General features: G+C 44.4%; 1 protein-coding gene across 1 annotated transcript; it reads right to left on the bottom strand.

The window, feature by feature from the left end:
* Positions 1-6456: 6456 nt before the first annotated feature.
* On the bottom strand, positions 6457-13661 carry LOC147008943 (uncharacterized). Its single transcript, XM_085863750.1, has 7 exons — positions 13620-13661; positions 12333-12445; positions 9224-10469; positions 8731-8800; positions 7674-7841; positions 7118-7333; positions 6457-6707 (listed from the first exon to the last, which is right to left on the bottom strand). The coding sequence occupies exons 1-5, from the start codon at positions 13659-13661 to the stop codon at positions 7696-7698; spliced, it is 1617 nt and encodes a 538-aa protein (XP_085719876.1). The 3' UTR covers positions 6457-6707; positions 7118-7333; positions 7674-7695.
* Positions 13662-13957: the final 296 nt, after the last annotated feature.

Consider the following 13957-nt stretch of genomic DNA (forward strand, 5'->3'; position numbering starts at 1 on the left):
AATGTTGATGGACAATAGCCATGTGGTACAACGTTGTGGATGTGGCCAGTCTGAATTCAAATGTGCAATTCTCTGCACAGCTTACAGAATTTAGTCAAGGCCTCACATGCAAGCGACATTTGGTCCAAAGAAAACTTGTGCTGAAATTGGTGTGACAACACATGCAATTCAGGCTGCAAACCAATCCCCGGCTTTCAAACTACAACACCACCGCAAAAAAAAGGAGTTTGGTGTCACTCAGCAAGGACTAGGGTCCACAAGTGGGCAAGAGCAGGGTCCACCAAAAAAGAAAAGGCGTTTTTATTGCCCATCTCGGAAAGATCGCAAAAAATGTGCAGAGCAAGTGTGAAAGGAGTAGAGGTCAGGTCAGGTCTGGGAGCATGCACCAGAGCAGTCAGGGAACAATGGAGGAAGTTCAGATAGAATTGTTACTCAAATAACCTTTATGAACTGATGAAACATCCTCTTGAAACGAGTCAAAATAACACACTACACACATGTTATTATTTTTTAACCATAAAGATGTTTTAAATGAATATACACTCCCTCAATACCATACTAAAAACGGAATATGAATAATCCATGATAAGTGCATTTTTATAAAAAAAATATTCTCTGTCTACAGACATGGCTGTGCTGGTAGTTTCCTCCACGTAGCAACCACATTACCTTCACCAAGGAACCACATTACCTCCACCAAGCTAGGGCCAGATTTAGATATGTGGTGGCCCCTGGGCAGCCTTCAGTAGTGGAGGCCCACCCTACCTTGGAATACTAAAAAGGTGACAAGACATATTTACAGTCATCCATAAAGTATATTTTTCAAGAACTAAGAATCTGAACTTCGAAATAAAATAGAGAATGAGATAAGATGAATATCTTATATCTGTTCCACGAACGACCAACGACCATTCAGGCAATCACAAATACATTTTTCCTCAATTTTTATTATTTTTTTTTTTTAGATCCTCGTGGAGGATCTCGAAGTCTTACTCACATTCTTGTTCTTCTTCTTGTGGATTTTTTTGTTTCACAGCCTACAGTTTACATCGAAACCTCCTGAAACTTGGCATATACATGTAAAAATACCCTGCGCAGACAGTAACCATCTCCGATTTTGGAAATTCATCTGAGAAAAAAAAAAAAGTTATGACGTCAAATTATCTCCGCTAATGGCAATCGCCTAAAAAATTATCTCCGAAACTAAACAAGCTTTTTAAATTCTGTTTGCGGAAATCGAACGGGGCATCAGTAGAGATGAATCACCATGACGTCATATCAATTTTTTGTTTCACAACCCAGAGTTTTCATCGGATCTTCGTGAAACTTGCCATGTATATGTAGAAAGCCCACGCACAGGCGGTAACCATCTCCGATTTTGGAAATTCTTCCAAGAAAAAAAAGTTGACGTCATAATATCGCTGCTAATGGAAATCGCCGATACCAATATCTCCGAAACTAGGCAAGCTGTTTGAATTTTGTTTGAGGGAATCAAGCCGGGCATCAGCACTGATAATTTTTCGCAAACCTGATACATCACAATGACGTCATATTCGTTATGACGTCATCATTAAGAGGACGAGGATCGGAGCTCATTTATGAAATATGTGGAAGCCCCCTGGTTGTGGAGGTCCCTGGGAAACTGCCCAGCTTGCCCATGCCTAAATCCAGCCCTGCACCGAGCAACCACATTACCCATCGTCTCCAAGACGAGCCTGAGTGAAACCACGCCCACACCCGATTTGTAACCATTCCATTGGTTAACGCTGGAACCCTGTCGGTTCCGTGGAGGATCACCAAGACCAACCAAACGTTAAACACTGAACACGGGTCTTCACCGAGACTCATTATTTAAACACCACACGAAGGGGAAACGGTCTGAAGAGAGAGAGAGAGAAATGAGGGAAAGAGGAGGAAAATACAAAATGGCGGTTACAGCGTCTCGGCACCTTCACACAAGAGGATCTTTGATACAGGGGAACATTTCACCCGTCGTACCTGTGATATATCAACACCACGTCCATACAATCGATTCAATGTTACTGGGGGAAGGTGGAGGGGGGGGAACATGGGGACGGACACAGAGACATCCGTTTGGGACAAGTCTGACCGTAACGAGCCCTCTCAGCACCACCATCTTCACCGGGATGTACCACGTGCTCCGCCCGATCGTCGGCACCGGCTGAACGAGGACGATGGACTGCGGTCCCCATTCCATGGAGTGCACGACCGACCTCACCACGCAGATCCATCCGCCAATGCTCCGCCGCTCTTATTGGCTCGTGTGACCACGCCCCTTTCCACTGCCGCTCCATCTCGCCCCTCGTTCGCGCTGGCCACGCCCTCCCGACCTGATATCAAGCCGCGACGGAGAACGTGAGGGAAGAGAGGGAAGGACGATCAAGTAGTTCTCTTACAAGGATCTTCAACGAAGGAGACCACGATGTCCTTCAAGCCTCTCAGTTAAATATGAATAGATAATTCGAGTATCAGGATCATCACGAAAACCGAATCATTTCGTCCTTGTCACACACCCAACCGCTCCACCAAGTTCCCTCCAAATCCATCCACGACTTCTGGAGATATCCTGGTCACAGACAGGTAAACAAACAAACATACAGGTGAGAAAACATGACCCCGTGCAGGTGGCGCAGGTAATGAGGTTGAGAGGATTGAACACACCTGACTGCGTTTGTGCAAAGAAGGAATAACCTCACCAAGTCGGGGGAGACGACGAGATGGGATTGTTGAAGCGGAGTCGGTGGGCCGATCACGTCGCCATCGCACACAGGTCGGTGATCTCTATGTTCCACCACATCCTTTCTGGTCTTGCACCTCATGTTGTTTCTGTGTTTTTACCCCCAAACTACCTCCCCATTCCCCCCCAGGATTCTGCAGAGCACACACGGTCCACCATCGACCCCCTTGGGGTAAAACAACATAATCCAGGATCACTGTTCACCTCCACCTTCTTCCCTCTCAGTCTTCAAGATATCTGTTCACCACCATCTCAGATCGTCCCCAATCCTAAACCATCACCTTGTTTACCCTCATTAACCCCCCCCCCCTCCCCAACCCACTCTAACCCCTCCTCCTTCAAAATTCCCAATTTTCTTTCCTGAAAATTTCCTTCTGTATATCCATCTTGTGCACCCCATTCATTCTCTCATGCCCCAAACCCCCGTTCCTCCCCCACACCCTCCATCTTGGCCTTAAACTCTGCTGTTGGTGTTTCCCTCCTCTCTCTGCCCTTCCGTTTGTCCTGGTACGTCCTGATCCACCCCACACATGCGTGTTTTACGTCCGGATCCGTTCAAATGTGTACAAAATGATAATCTATCTATTCTACACTAATAAATAGCTGTGTGTGTGTGTGTGTGTGTGTGTGTGTGTGTGTGTGTGTGTGCGTGCGTGCGTGCGTGCGTGCGTGCGTGCGTGCGTGCGCATGTGTACGTACGTGTATGCATATCTCTTCTATGAGCCAACAGCGACACCGAGCATCATACCTGTCCCTCACAGATGTCATGCCGAAAGCTCTCACCCATCACCTTCATCTTACCAATCATCTGACTCATCATTACTGCCAATCGGTCCATGTCCAATGGTACTGGTGAGGCCGACCCACTGTCCTGTGACATCTTTTCCTGCTCCATTGGGAGCACTGGGATAACTGATGATGGGGGAGGGGTCAAAAAGATGACCAAGCATGTTGACGTCTCTCCTGGTCCTTCTTCAATGATGTCCAGTTTGATCACAGCAGTGTTTAACCAACTATGACGCACCTGGTTCTGCTCATGTTGTTCCGACATCGCTGCACAATTAGTTTTTCATTAATATTGTTGCGGAAATGGCCCTCAGTGTGTTATTAAATATACGATTAGCCCAGATCCCCCATTAAATGCATGTTTACCCAGTTTGTTCGGTAATTGGACGTTACATGCTTGTCAGGAGGTGAAGGAGGCTGTTCGTTGTTCGTGCAGTGGTGGTGTACCAAGAGGTTCTTCTTCTTCCTTCCCCTCTCCGGACAATACTCTCCGCCCAGTGCTCTGGGAGGTGAGCGATCGCAAGAAAGGCGGTGGTGGAACTGAGAGCGCCGAGAGGTGGAGTGATCGGCTGTACAGGGGACGGCTGTGTCTGTTTTTGCGATCGGCTTTCGTGAGGAGTGAGCCGAAAGAAAGGCAGGGAAGGGACTGCATGAGGTCTGTCTGCCATCTGCTGAGGGAGGAACTGAACCTGAGGGTCGAGTGAGGATTCTGCTGTATAGAAATGACTTGTGGGAGGCTGCAATCTACGTCGAGAGGAACTGGCTGCTGTGTGAGTCGGCAATCGACTTTATGAGGAGGTCATCGACAGGTTCAACCTGCGTCTAACCGCGGAGCTTCTGTCCTTACCTCACGGCTCGACACGTTTGTCGATCTGCCTGTGGAGCCCAATACCTCGATTTGGCCTTGTCTGGTGAACAGGCCAGGCCTGGACTGGTATGCTGGACCTTGTGAAAAGCCAGCTGGAACATACCATATATCTTTCGTCTTGGGCCGTCGACCTCGTGGGGTCTGGACGCGCCACGGCTGCGTACGCAAGCGGTGCTGGGAGAAGAAAAAGGACGATGCCGCCATCTTGCCACGAGGCGTGCTCGAGCCGGGTGCTCGAATCCGTTGACATCGGCTTGTCACGAGCCGCATTCGTGCTTTTGACACTTTTTCTCTCGTCCATGAAACATCACCAAGTACTCTGTGTCTTGTCTGCATGCTGTCCGTGTCTTGTCTGCATGTTGTCTAAGGTTTATCTCGAGGGCTCCCTTCAAAACCCGTAATCCGTAGCTCCCGAGTTAAGAATGGGTTGGAGATTAATTATAACATTGCGGTGAATGCTTTGCTTGTGTTGTGTTCCCCGATGTGTCCCCAATAAATTGGTTGATTCATCTGAAAGTTGCCGCATTGAGTTTATTAGTGCCGCGCCGAGGAACGATCCGTTCAATTTGGATATAGAACCAAAATGGTTATGGACTGGTGGACTCCACTCGGTCTCTGACAAAACCAATCTGTAACCGGGGTCTATTTCCCCCAGCTGGCAAGGCACAGGTGTATTTTGGTATCGTGATCTGAGGCGCGTAACCCGAGAATTGTGCCGAGTCAGCTGGGATTATAAACCCCGGAGATGGCGGTGCTGTTAAGTGACACTGAATCTTCAACATTTGGTTGTCAAGAGTGCGGTGTGATTGACATCACTCGTCTGAATCCTGAACACTGGGGTCAAGAGTCGGGTGCGAATCCCGTCAACGTCGAATCTATAACGATATTTTCTCTGCAAACAAATATGAATTATATGAATGATAACAAGTATGAATAATTACAAATATGAATCTGTAACAATATTCTCTCTGCAAAGACTGCTGGGCCAAAAAGAACCAAATTTGGCACACACACACCAAGTCCGACCCGGAAAATGTCCCAAGGGTATTTACATTCACCCCCTCAGCCTTCAAAGACCCCGAAGACCCTACCTTCCTTCCATGTGGGTGCTGCTTCATCAGGATGAAGATTAATACACTGTGACCCCAAAAAAGTTCCTGTAAGACCCTAAAAAAAGCTTTAGACCACTTGGACCTTTTTCAACCCTTTTTCCATGCTTGAGAGAAATAATCCTTTCGACTCATAAAACACGAACTACAATTCAAACGTACCCTTTAGAATGAGAACATCTCAAACCTTCTCAATGCACACCACACAAACACCTCTCGTCTTTTTATAAAACACAGACAATAATTTTTTGAGCAAGTAATGTGCAAACTCGACCCACCCAGAGAGTGGGTAGTTTTTTTCGAAGTTATACAAGTCTGGAGGGGGGAGAGGTGAGAGTCTTGAGTGAGGAGGGTGATGTGAGATGGAGGAGGGAGAGGAAGGGGTGGGAGGAGGGAGGGGAAAGGGTGGGAGGAGGGATCGGTGTTGCCCAGCAACGCTGGATACCTTTGCTGGAAGAAAAAATTTTTTAAACGGCTGAACGAATCTTCAAATATTGCAAACATGCTGGGGGACACATTGTCAGGTCGAGACCAAGCACTTTCTCAGAGATGGCTGAACTGATCTTCGTGAAACTTTCAGAGGTTCATCAGTGGGTGCTGGGCAGTGTTGTGGCCCCAACAAATATTTAAAATGAAACGAATTTTTCATAAATTGCTCTGTTGTGCCAAAGCCTTTGTGATGATGTGAAAAGTAATATGAAATGACCCCCGACCCCATTCCTTAGTGGGTGGAGGGAAGTGTTTGGATCGACACAAAAAATATGAAAAAAAAATTGATTTCTTCAAAATGTCAACAGGATAAGAACAGTACCGGGTAACTGTGGTTACCCCAGATAGTTATTAATAAGATTTACAATCCCTTGGAACCATTTCCACAACAATGCTTTCGACACCGTTCCTTGAATTTATAAATTATACGATTTGAAAGGAGAAGAGATTTTAGATTAATTTTATTCTCAGGAATTACAAGAGAATATTCACAATCACACAAGAAAATGTAACAGTTCAATGATAATCCATGGTGAATAGAGTCTTTCAACTCAACAAAGTTCTTTTTTTCTTTCTTCCAGTTCTGTCGAGAATGAGGTTTCAGTTTTCAGGTTTGAAGAAGTAGAAAGGGTGCCGGAGATAAATCATCAACATGTCCAAAACTTTCCCACGTCTTCCCAGCACTCTCTTGGTATTGCTGAAAAATAATAAATAAATACATGATATAACTGGATGGGCACTCGGTGGAGCGCATACCTCGGCCACGCAATGCCTGATCCAGGAGAACAGATTCGACCCAACACATTTTTGTAATATCGTGCTGTATATCGTTTGTAGCCCGATCTCTCAATGGTGAAGAATCACTTTAAAATTAAATAATCCTTGTATCATTACTCGGATTCAGATCTTCACCAAAATCTATCCAGTTCTTCCTTGTCACACACCCAACATGTCCACCAAGTTTCATCCGAATCCGTTCACAACTTTTTGAGATGTCATGCCCACAAACAAACAGACGTGAAAACATAACCTCCTTCCATCTTCAGTGGTGGAGGGAATAACATTGAATCAACATATCATTTAATTAATTTAATCAACTGCACTGACCTTTCATCAAACGCCATCCAATGAAGTCCAACACCTGCAGGTCGGTTTAGTGAGCTGGATGTAATGGAGGCTTTTGGAAAAAAGGAAGGGGATTTCTGATTGAACAAGACTGAGTCGATGAGGTCGAAAAGACTGTGGTCACAGGTAAGATTGGAGATGATTTGGGAGAATGTTTGAAATTGATCCAGAGGATGATGATGATGATGATGGCAGCAGCTAAAGGGAAGGAGGACACAAAAAAAAAGAGATAATGTTGGAGTGTAAATGTGTTTGTACACTAATGAAATGTTGCGTGGTGTACAGTGATGCGGTGATGCAGCAAATACAACGGTTAATGGCTGCAGTTCCCCTCGTCAGTGACAGACCATGATTGGCATTGATTGTACAAATCAGGGATAGACCTCATCTGTTTGATGTTGGCCGATTCATTCTCATGTTTACATTCCCTTCACTGGGAATTATTCAGTTCTCATCATGAACAAGGAAGTGACAAATTGACAAACAAGGACACAAAAAGAATAAGTGATCAAGTCAAGTCCATGGAAGGTTTAAGTACCTGGAGTTCTTGAGACTGATGTTCATTTGAAAAATCTTGAATCAGCCATCTGCAAGAGCCTGGTGTAGCGTCTTGCATTTCTGGACAGTTTATGTGATGGAATGATGAGGGAATCGCTGCCAAACATGGCATCCTCCTCCCCGGCAACTGTCACTATGACTTCTTCCTCTGCACACACATCAACAAAAGGGTCAAAATTACTCAACCACATTGTCATCATAATGTCTGTCTCTCTCCTTGGGGAAAAGGACAATCTAAGATTTGTCTGGCAATGTGTTTTCCGGGCTGCACGGCACCCTCAAAAAACCAATGGAAAGAGACTTTACCTGCAGGAGCTTTCCTCACCCTTCTGTTTGACCCTTCTGTGTCTCATTTATGTCCTTTTTGTAAGACTATGGAACATTTGTATCGTGTGTTCATTGAGTGGAAGATATATTCCAAGGTTGTAATTTATAAAACCAGAAAAGGTGGAATCGTGAATGGGATAAATGAAAATGTACTCTTTTGTTTCAAAGGGATGGTGTCTGCACGTACAAGGCTGGAACGTACACATCATGTAAACATGGGGAGTCTCCTTGGGTTTGAAGAATTGTGGAGCAATGGTGGTGTCTTGTGTAAATACATTGGAAATGAAGTCTCTCTGTCTCTGTCTCTTTCTCTCCCTCTCCGTTATTTCACTTTCACATCTTTATTTTCTCCATTACCAACTCTCACTGAATTTACATGAACGTTTACTTTCTGACACTGAAGGCAGCTCGAGTCACCCCAAGCTTATTGAAAGTGAGATTGTAAAAATTAAATTTTTCAAACAATTAACTTTAATGATCATCCAGGTGTACACAATGACTTGTGTCTGAACACATCAACACTCGGGCCACACTTCCACCAACTGGAAGATTTGTTTGGTGCTTCTGTCGCTTCGATTGCAGAAAACATTCGTTTGTTTTCACCAGTTCGAAGTTACAGACAAAATGGGACATGATGGAGGTGAAGAACTTGGAGTTTCGACAAAGTTTGGAATAATTTGTAATGTGAGGTAAGAATCTTGGTAACTTACGTTCCATCCGGTAAGGAGGTTTCTTGTAAGAAGGTGGAGGAGGAGGGAACGATCGCCTCTTCTGGGGGGTCTTGGGAAAAAGAATAAAAATATGAAAGATTAAACACATCGATGTGTTCATCAGATTGATAACTTGTTCAGGAAAGGGAACATCAGGAGATGAACTGATGGAACAGGAAATCGATGAAAAGGTGAATGAGTCGATTTGATCCAATCAAGGTGAGTTATCATTCTTGTTATTTATCCTGCTTGGGGATGACCATGCCAATTTACCTGAACCATTTATTGAATAAGTTACCTGAACCAGAAATATTATAATTACAATTACCTCCCCAATTAAGGGTAATCTTCTTCAAAGGAAGAATTAACAACAACGTGTACAAAAGACAAAGTGACAAAATTTATTTCAACTTAACATCTTCATCGTGGGGTTCACTGTGTTTGTTCCCAGAATGTTCACCCCAACTTCTCCCAAGTACTGAAGAGTCCTCACCTGTTGAAGGTCCTGTATCTGGTCCGATCCATCAACACCGTGCTGCACCTGTTGCAGGCCTTGATCATGTTGAGGCTTTCTGTGCATGTGCACATCTTCAACAACGTGTTGTTTCTGTTGTTGATCTGCAAGCTGCTTGAGTGACTCATCACCTTGAGGGTTTCGTTCCTCATCACTTTTCCTCTGTCCTTCCTCTCTGTTCTTTTGTATTTTTTTCTTTCTCTGTCTACGTGGTTCTTCTTTCTGGTGCACCTCTTCCTGTTTCATTTCCCCTTGTTTATCGTGCTCTCGTCTCTTTCTCTCCTCTTCCTCACATCGCCAAACCTCGTGTTCCCGTGTCTGAACGTCGTTTTCTCGTTTACGTATCTCCAGCTCCAGCAGATGTACCTCCTGCTCTCGACACAAACACTCTTCCTCTTTTATTCTCTGTGTCTCCACAAATTTATCTTGCCGCCCACTCTCCTCCTCTTCTCTTTGGTGCACCAGTTTCTCCATATTCTCCACATCTTGTTCTCTCAATCTAATCTCGTCCTCTTGGCGACATGTCTCAAACTCTCTGTGTTTAATCTCGAGTTCTTTCAATTCCATCTTTTTATCAAATCGAGCCTGTTGTTCCAACTCGATTCTCTCTCGTTTATCAATCTCTCTCTCCAACCCGAACAGCACGTGCTCACTGTTTAAAACTTGTTGCTCTTTTTGCTGAATCTCAAGCATTCTGCGTGTCTGCTCCTGATGGACCGATTCCTTCCATCGTAGGAATTCCTCTTGTTCTCTCAGGAATCCCTCTTCCATTTCCCTCCACTCTGCCTCCTTTATTTTATTTAGCTCTTCTTCATGCCTTTTCTCCTTTTCTTCCTCATCTCGTTTTCTCATTTCCTCTTCCTTGTTTCTCCTCTGCTCCTCTTCCTCTGTTTTATTCTGCTGTTCTCTCTCTTTTCTCCATTCTTCATCCTCATGTCTGTGTTGAACGTCTTTGTCCTGCACAGATTTATCTCCGAGCTGAATTAAGCGCTCTCTTTCTTTCATTCGTTCTTCTTTCTGGTGCAATTTTTCACGTCTTTCCTTGAGTTTCTCTTTCTCTCTCTGCCACAACTGTTCGAGCAATGCCTTTTTTTCCTCCATTATTTTATTCTCCTCTTCCTTCACCTCCTGTATCTCCAACACCTCCTTTTCTTGATCCTCATCGAGCAACGGCTGCTCTTTATTGATCTTTTTTTTCTGCAAGTGTTTCCGGCCACAACAAAAACTGCAAGAAACAAAGACAATGCTCGTTAGTTCATGAAAAATGTATGATTTTATAAAAGATTAAAAACATGTTTAATGAGTATTTCATTGTGAGAGGATATCAAACACTGAATTTGCTGGTAAGTTAAACTTCATGATTGAAGTGTCTGGTTTAAGATCTTCGGGTCTTGAATTTGAGCCCCGGTCGTGCTGTTTAACAACACCAGTTGGGTTCACTCAGTCCATCATCATTCTGTGTTTGGTAAAATGAGAACAAGCTTACTGGAAACAGGGGGCACTGCATCAGCAGCACAGCGATGCAACCAGCAGGCACAGGCTGCATCGTGAACTAACAATAAAACTTTCCGGTTTAACCTGAACAAGGTTCAAACGATGACTGTGGATTGATGAAACCAAAACATAAAACAGGGAAATACTTTATTGATGAACAAATCTCAAGGAATGCTTCACTCTTCATTAAACATTTGGAAATCCAGAAAACTTTCAGGAAAAAACGAAGATGAGATTATTCAATTCCTTACACACATGGTCTGATTGAAAGATATCTTGACCAATCAACACTCAATGAAACAACAGACCCAGGAATACAAGAAAACGAGAAGGACACTTGGAAGAGCACACACCTCCACCAGGCTGATTAGTTGATGTTTTGTATCCCAGTGATGGGCCGGATCCGGATTCGCACCTGAACTATAATGTAATCGGCTTGTTGTCACCGAACCGTCTCATCCACCAAGTTTCATCCAAATCCATCAACTTTTTGAGACATTGTTCTGTACATCGTTTTAGCACAATCACTCAACGGTGAAAAATCACTTTTAAAATGTCTCAGATCCGGATCCGGATTCGAATCTTCACCAAATTCTCATCATTTCGTCGGTGTCACACACCTAAACTCTTCAACAAATTTCCTCCAAATCCATCCACAACTTTTTTGTTCACAATCAGACAAACAAACAAATGTAAAGAGGTGAAAACATAACGTAAACCCTCCTTCGGTGGTGGAGGTAACAAGACCAGTCTCCGTGCCGCGGGCCTGTTCGTGCACAACAGAACACATCTCCGGTGTTTTCAGTCTTGTCTGCCTCCTTGGTCATTTAATTATTTTGGTGTGTCAGAGAACTCAAGGTTATCTCATTAAGGACCTTCCGATCGTGCGAAACCCAGGACACACAGTGTACAATAGTTGTTTCATCATTGTGGAGTTATTGTTTCTTTTGTTATCCCGACCCTGTTGTCGAATACACTTTGCAAAGAAAACAACAAACAAACTTGGTCTCCGTGCAGTGATTCTCGTTTCCCTAATTGTGACCACAATGGTTCTTGATAGTCCGTTGAAGAACAGGTTGGGTTCAGGGGCGACGAGCGTCCCATATAAAACATACCCCACGTCCGGCACGGTAAAACCACTCAGGTCACCAATTCAGTCCCGGCCATGAAGGAAGTACCAGCACATCGCTCAACCGACTCAGACGTTCCACCCAAGTACGGCAGAGCAGCACACAGGCCCTGGGCTCTGCTCGGAGAGTCTGAACCGACTTTAATCGTGGTTTGTCAGGATTCAGACAGGAAACTGGCCTGGTTCCGGATGACTGACATTATTTCATGTTTTCATGGCAGTGTGACTTGTGACTAAATGTCACTTTCAAGGAGAGTTTGCTCCGTCTTCTGGTCCTCCCTGTTCTCACGGGACCAGACATTCGTTTGTCAGACTTGATGATTCGTAAGAATTTAATGTAAACTCAAAAGTTCTGCGTTATCTTGTCCTCTTGGATAAAGGTATTATTTAAATATTGATGAAAAGTCACGTGATCTTTACCAGTGAATGCCGGGCTTTCTTTGCTTCCTCCTCCTCCTGAACCACCTCGTTGGTTTGAAGGAGATCACGACGACGAACAAGAGGAGCGAGATCGTGACGAACACGACATCTCGAACCTTCGACATCAGTGGAACCTCCACAGCATCATTGTGGAACATCTATGGACATGGACAAGGACAGAAACAAGAAAAATGTTTATTTCACTTTTAATTAAACTAAACTAACTCTTTATATTCCTCGTCACGTGCTCACGGAAAACAGGGATCACAGCAATTTAAAGGAGACACAAGGAAGGTTAAACACGGGATTTTGAAGATTACTCCTGGAATCTTTCATACATACAGAAAAGTGCCATTAGACAAGACAGCCGGCTTAAGAGGAATGATGATGGCAAAGCAGTGGGACCTGATGTGATCCCAGTGGAACTGTGAACCTGCCTCGGTGAATATGGGGTTCAGGTGTTGAATGAACGATTTACCTGTGTTATGATAAGAGGAGATTCCAAGGGGATGGAGGTAAAGCATTGTGGGACAATTATTTAATATTACACTAACCAGATGGAGATGTTTGAGATGAACCTTGAAGTGGGGAACATACAATGTTTATTTAACCTTTCTCATCATTTCTGACCTGAATCAGAAACTGTGTGACGTCACTTTGTCATCATTGTGAATTATTTTATAGTCATTATCAAAATACTGGGTTCGAGTCTGAAAACGTCTCCTTTTTAATGGTGGGTGCACAGGGGTAGGGCTCTAAATATTTAATTGGTTGTTTCGTTTTGTGGTTGTTGACATTTTTACGAACATAACGAAACATCTCCTGAGATCACATCCTCCTCGTGTCGAGAGGGTAAGAGAGCGGATTGTAAAGCGATTGATACAGAACGAGGGGCTTGGAAAGCAACAGCAAACTCCTTGATCATGGAACACACACCGGGGATTTCAGAGGAAGGAACTGTGTCAAAACCCCCATCCCACCAAAATCATTTCCCCAGAAAAGGAAGCACAAGCGGCCATAACGTGCTCGGAATCCAAACTTTCCGGGCTCCCTCGAACGTCCCTCAGCGGGACTCGTACCCCATGCCGTATTCACTTCCATGTCCCTCTCCCAGCTCGGATGCCTCTCCCTCCCTCATCTCCCATGTCACGTGTCCCCACCCTACATGTTTCAACTGGGATCGACGCCCTTGGAATAACGTTGTTTCCATAAAACATTTTATATTTGAATCACACTCGCTGTGGATGAGACGAGACAAGTCTAACATGGAATACACCATCTGTTCACTTCATCAACCCCAAAACGTTCTTATCTCTTTCAATCATCGCTTACCTGATGTGGAGGTCCGGATGGTTCTCCGAACACGAACATCATGACGGCCGCGATAAGAGGCCACAACTCTCACGCACGTCTATACACGGAATGGCGTTTCACAATGAATCTCTATCTTAAATGCTTGTGGAATTCTCATTGTCTCCAATGACAACCACTGTGACGTCATAATCGGCTATGGCCACGCCCCCTGCTCTGCATCATTTCTGTTCATTTTTCCAGCAGATGTATAATTTATTTATTTTTGCTCCAATTGCTCTCAGTGAAAACCAAGCGGCCTAAGTTGATGAACAACACGAGTGTTTTGTGTGCCCTGTTTCGGGCCTGCAATCCGAGTG

This window comes from Eptatretus burgeri, chromosome 18, assembly GCF_056783735.1.
Source record: "Eptatretus burgeri isolate ZD-2024b chromosome 18, Ebu_testis_v1, whole genome shotgun sequence".
Lineage (NCBI taxonomy): Eukaryota > Metazoa > Chordata > Myxini > Myxiniformes > Myxinidae > Eptatretus > Eptatretus burgeri.

Excerpts from the sequence above, each read along its gene's own strand:
- LOC147008943 (XM_085863750.1), bottom strand. The coding sequence starts at position 13,661 with ATGATGTTCGTGTTCGGAGAACCATCCGGACCTCCACATCAG. Across the intron at positions 8,801-9,223 it reads AGATACAGGACCTTCAACAG|ACCCCCCAGAAGAGGCGATC; the intron begins GTGAGGACTCTT and ends CTTTTTCCCAAG. Across the intron at positions 7,842-8,730 it reads ACCTCCTTACCGGATGGAAC|AGGAAGAAGTCATAGTGACA; the intron begins GTAAGTTACCAA and ends ATGTGTGTGCAG.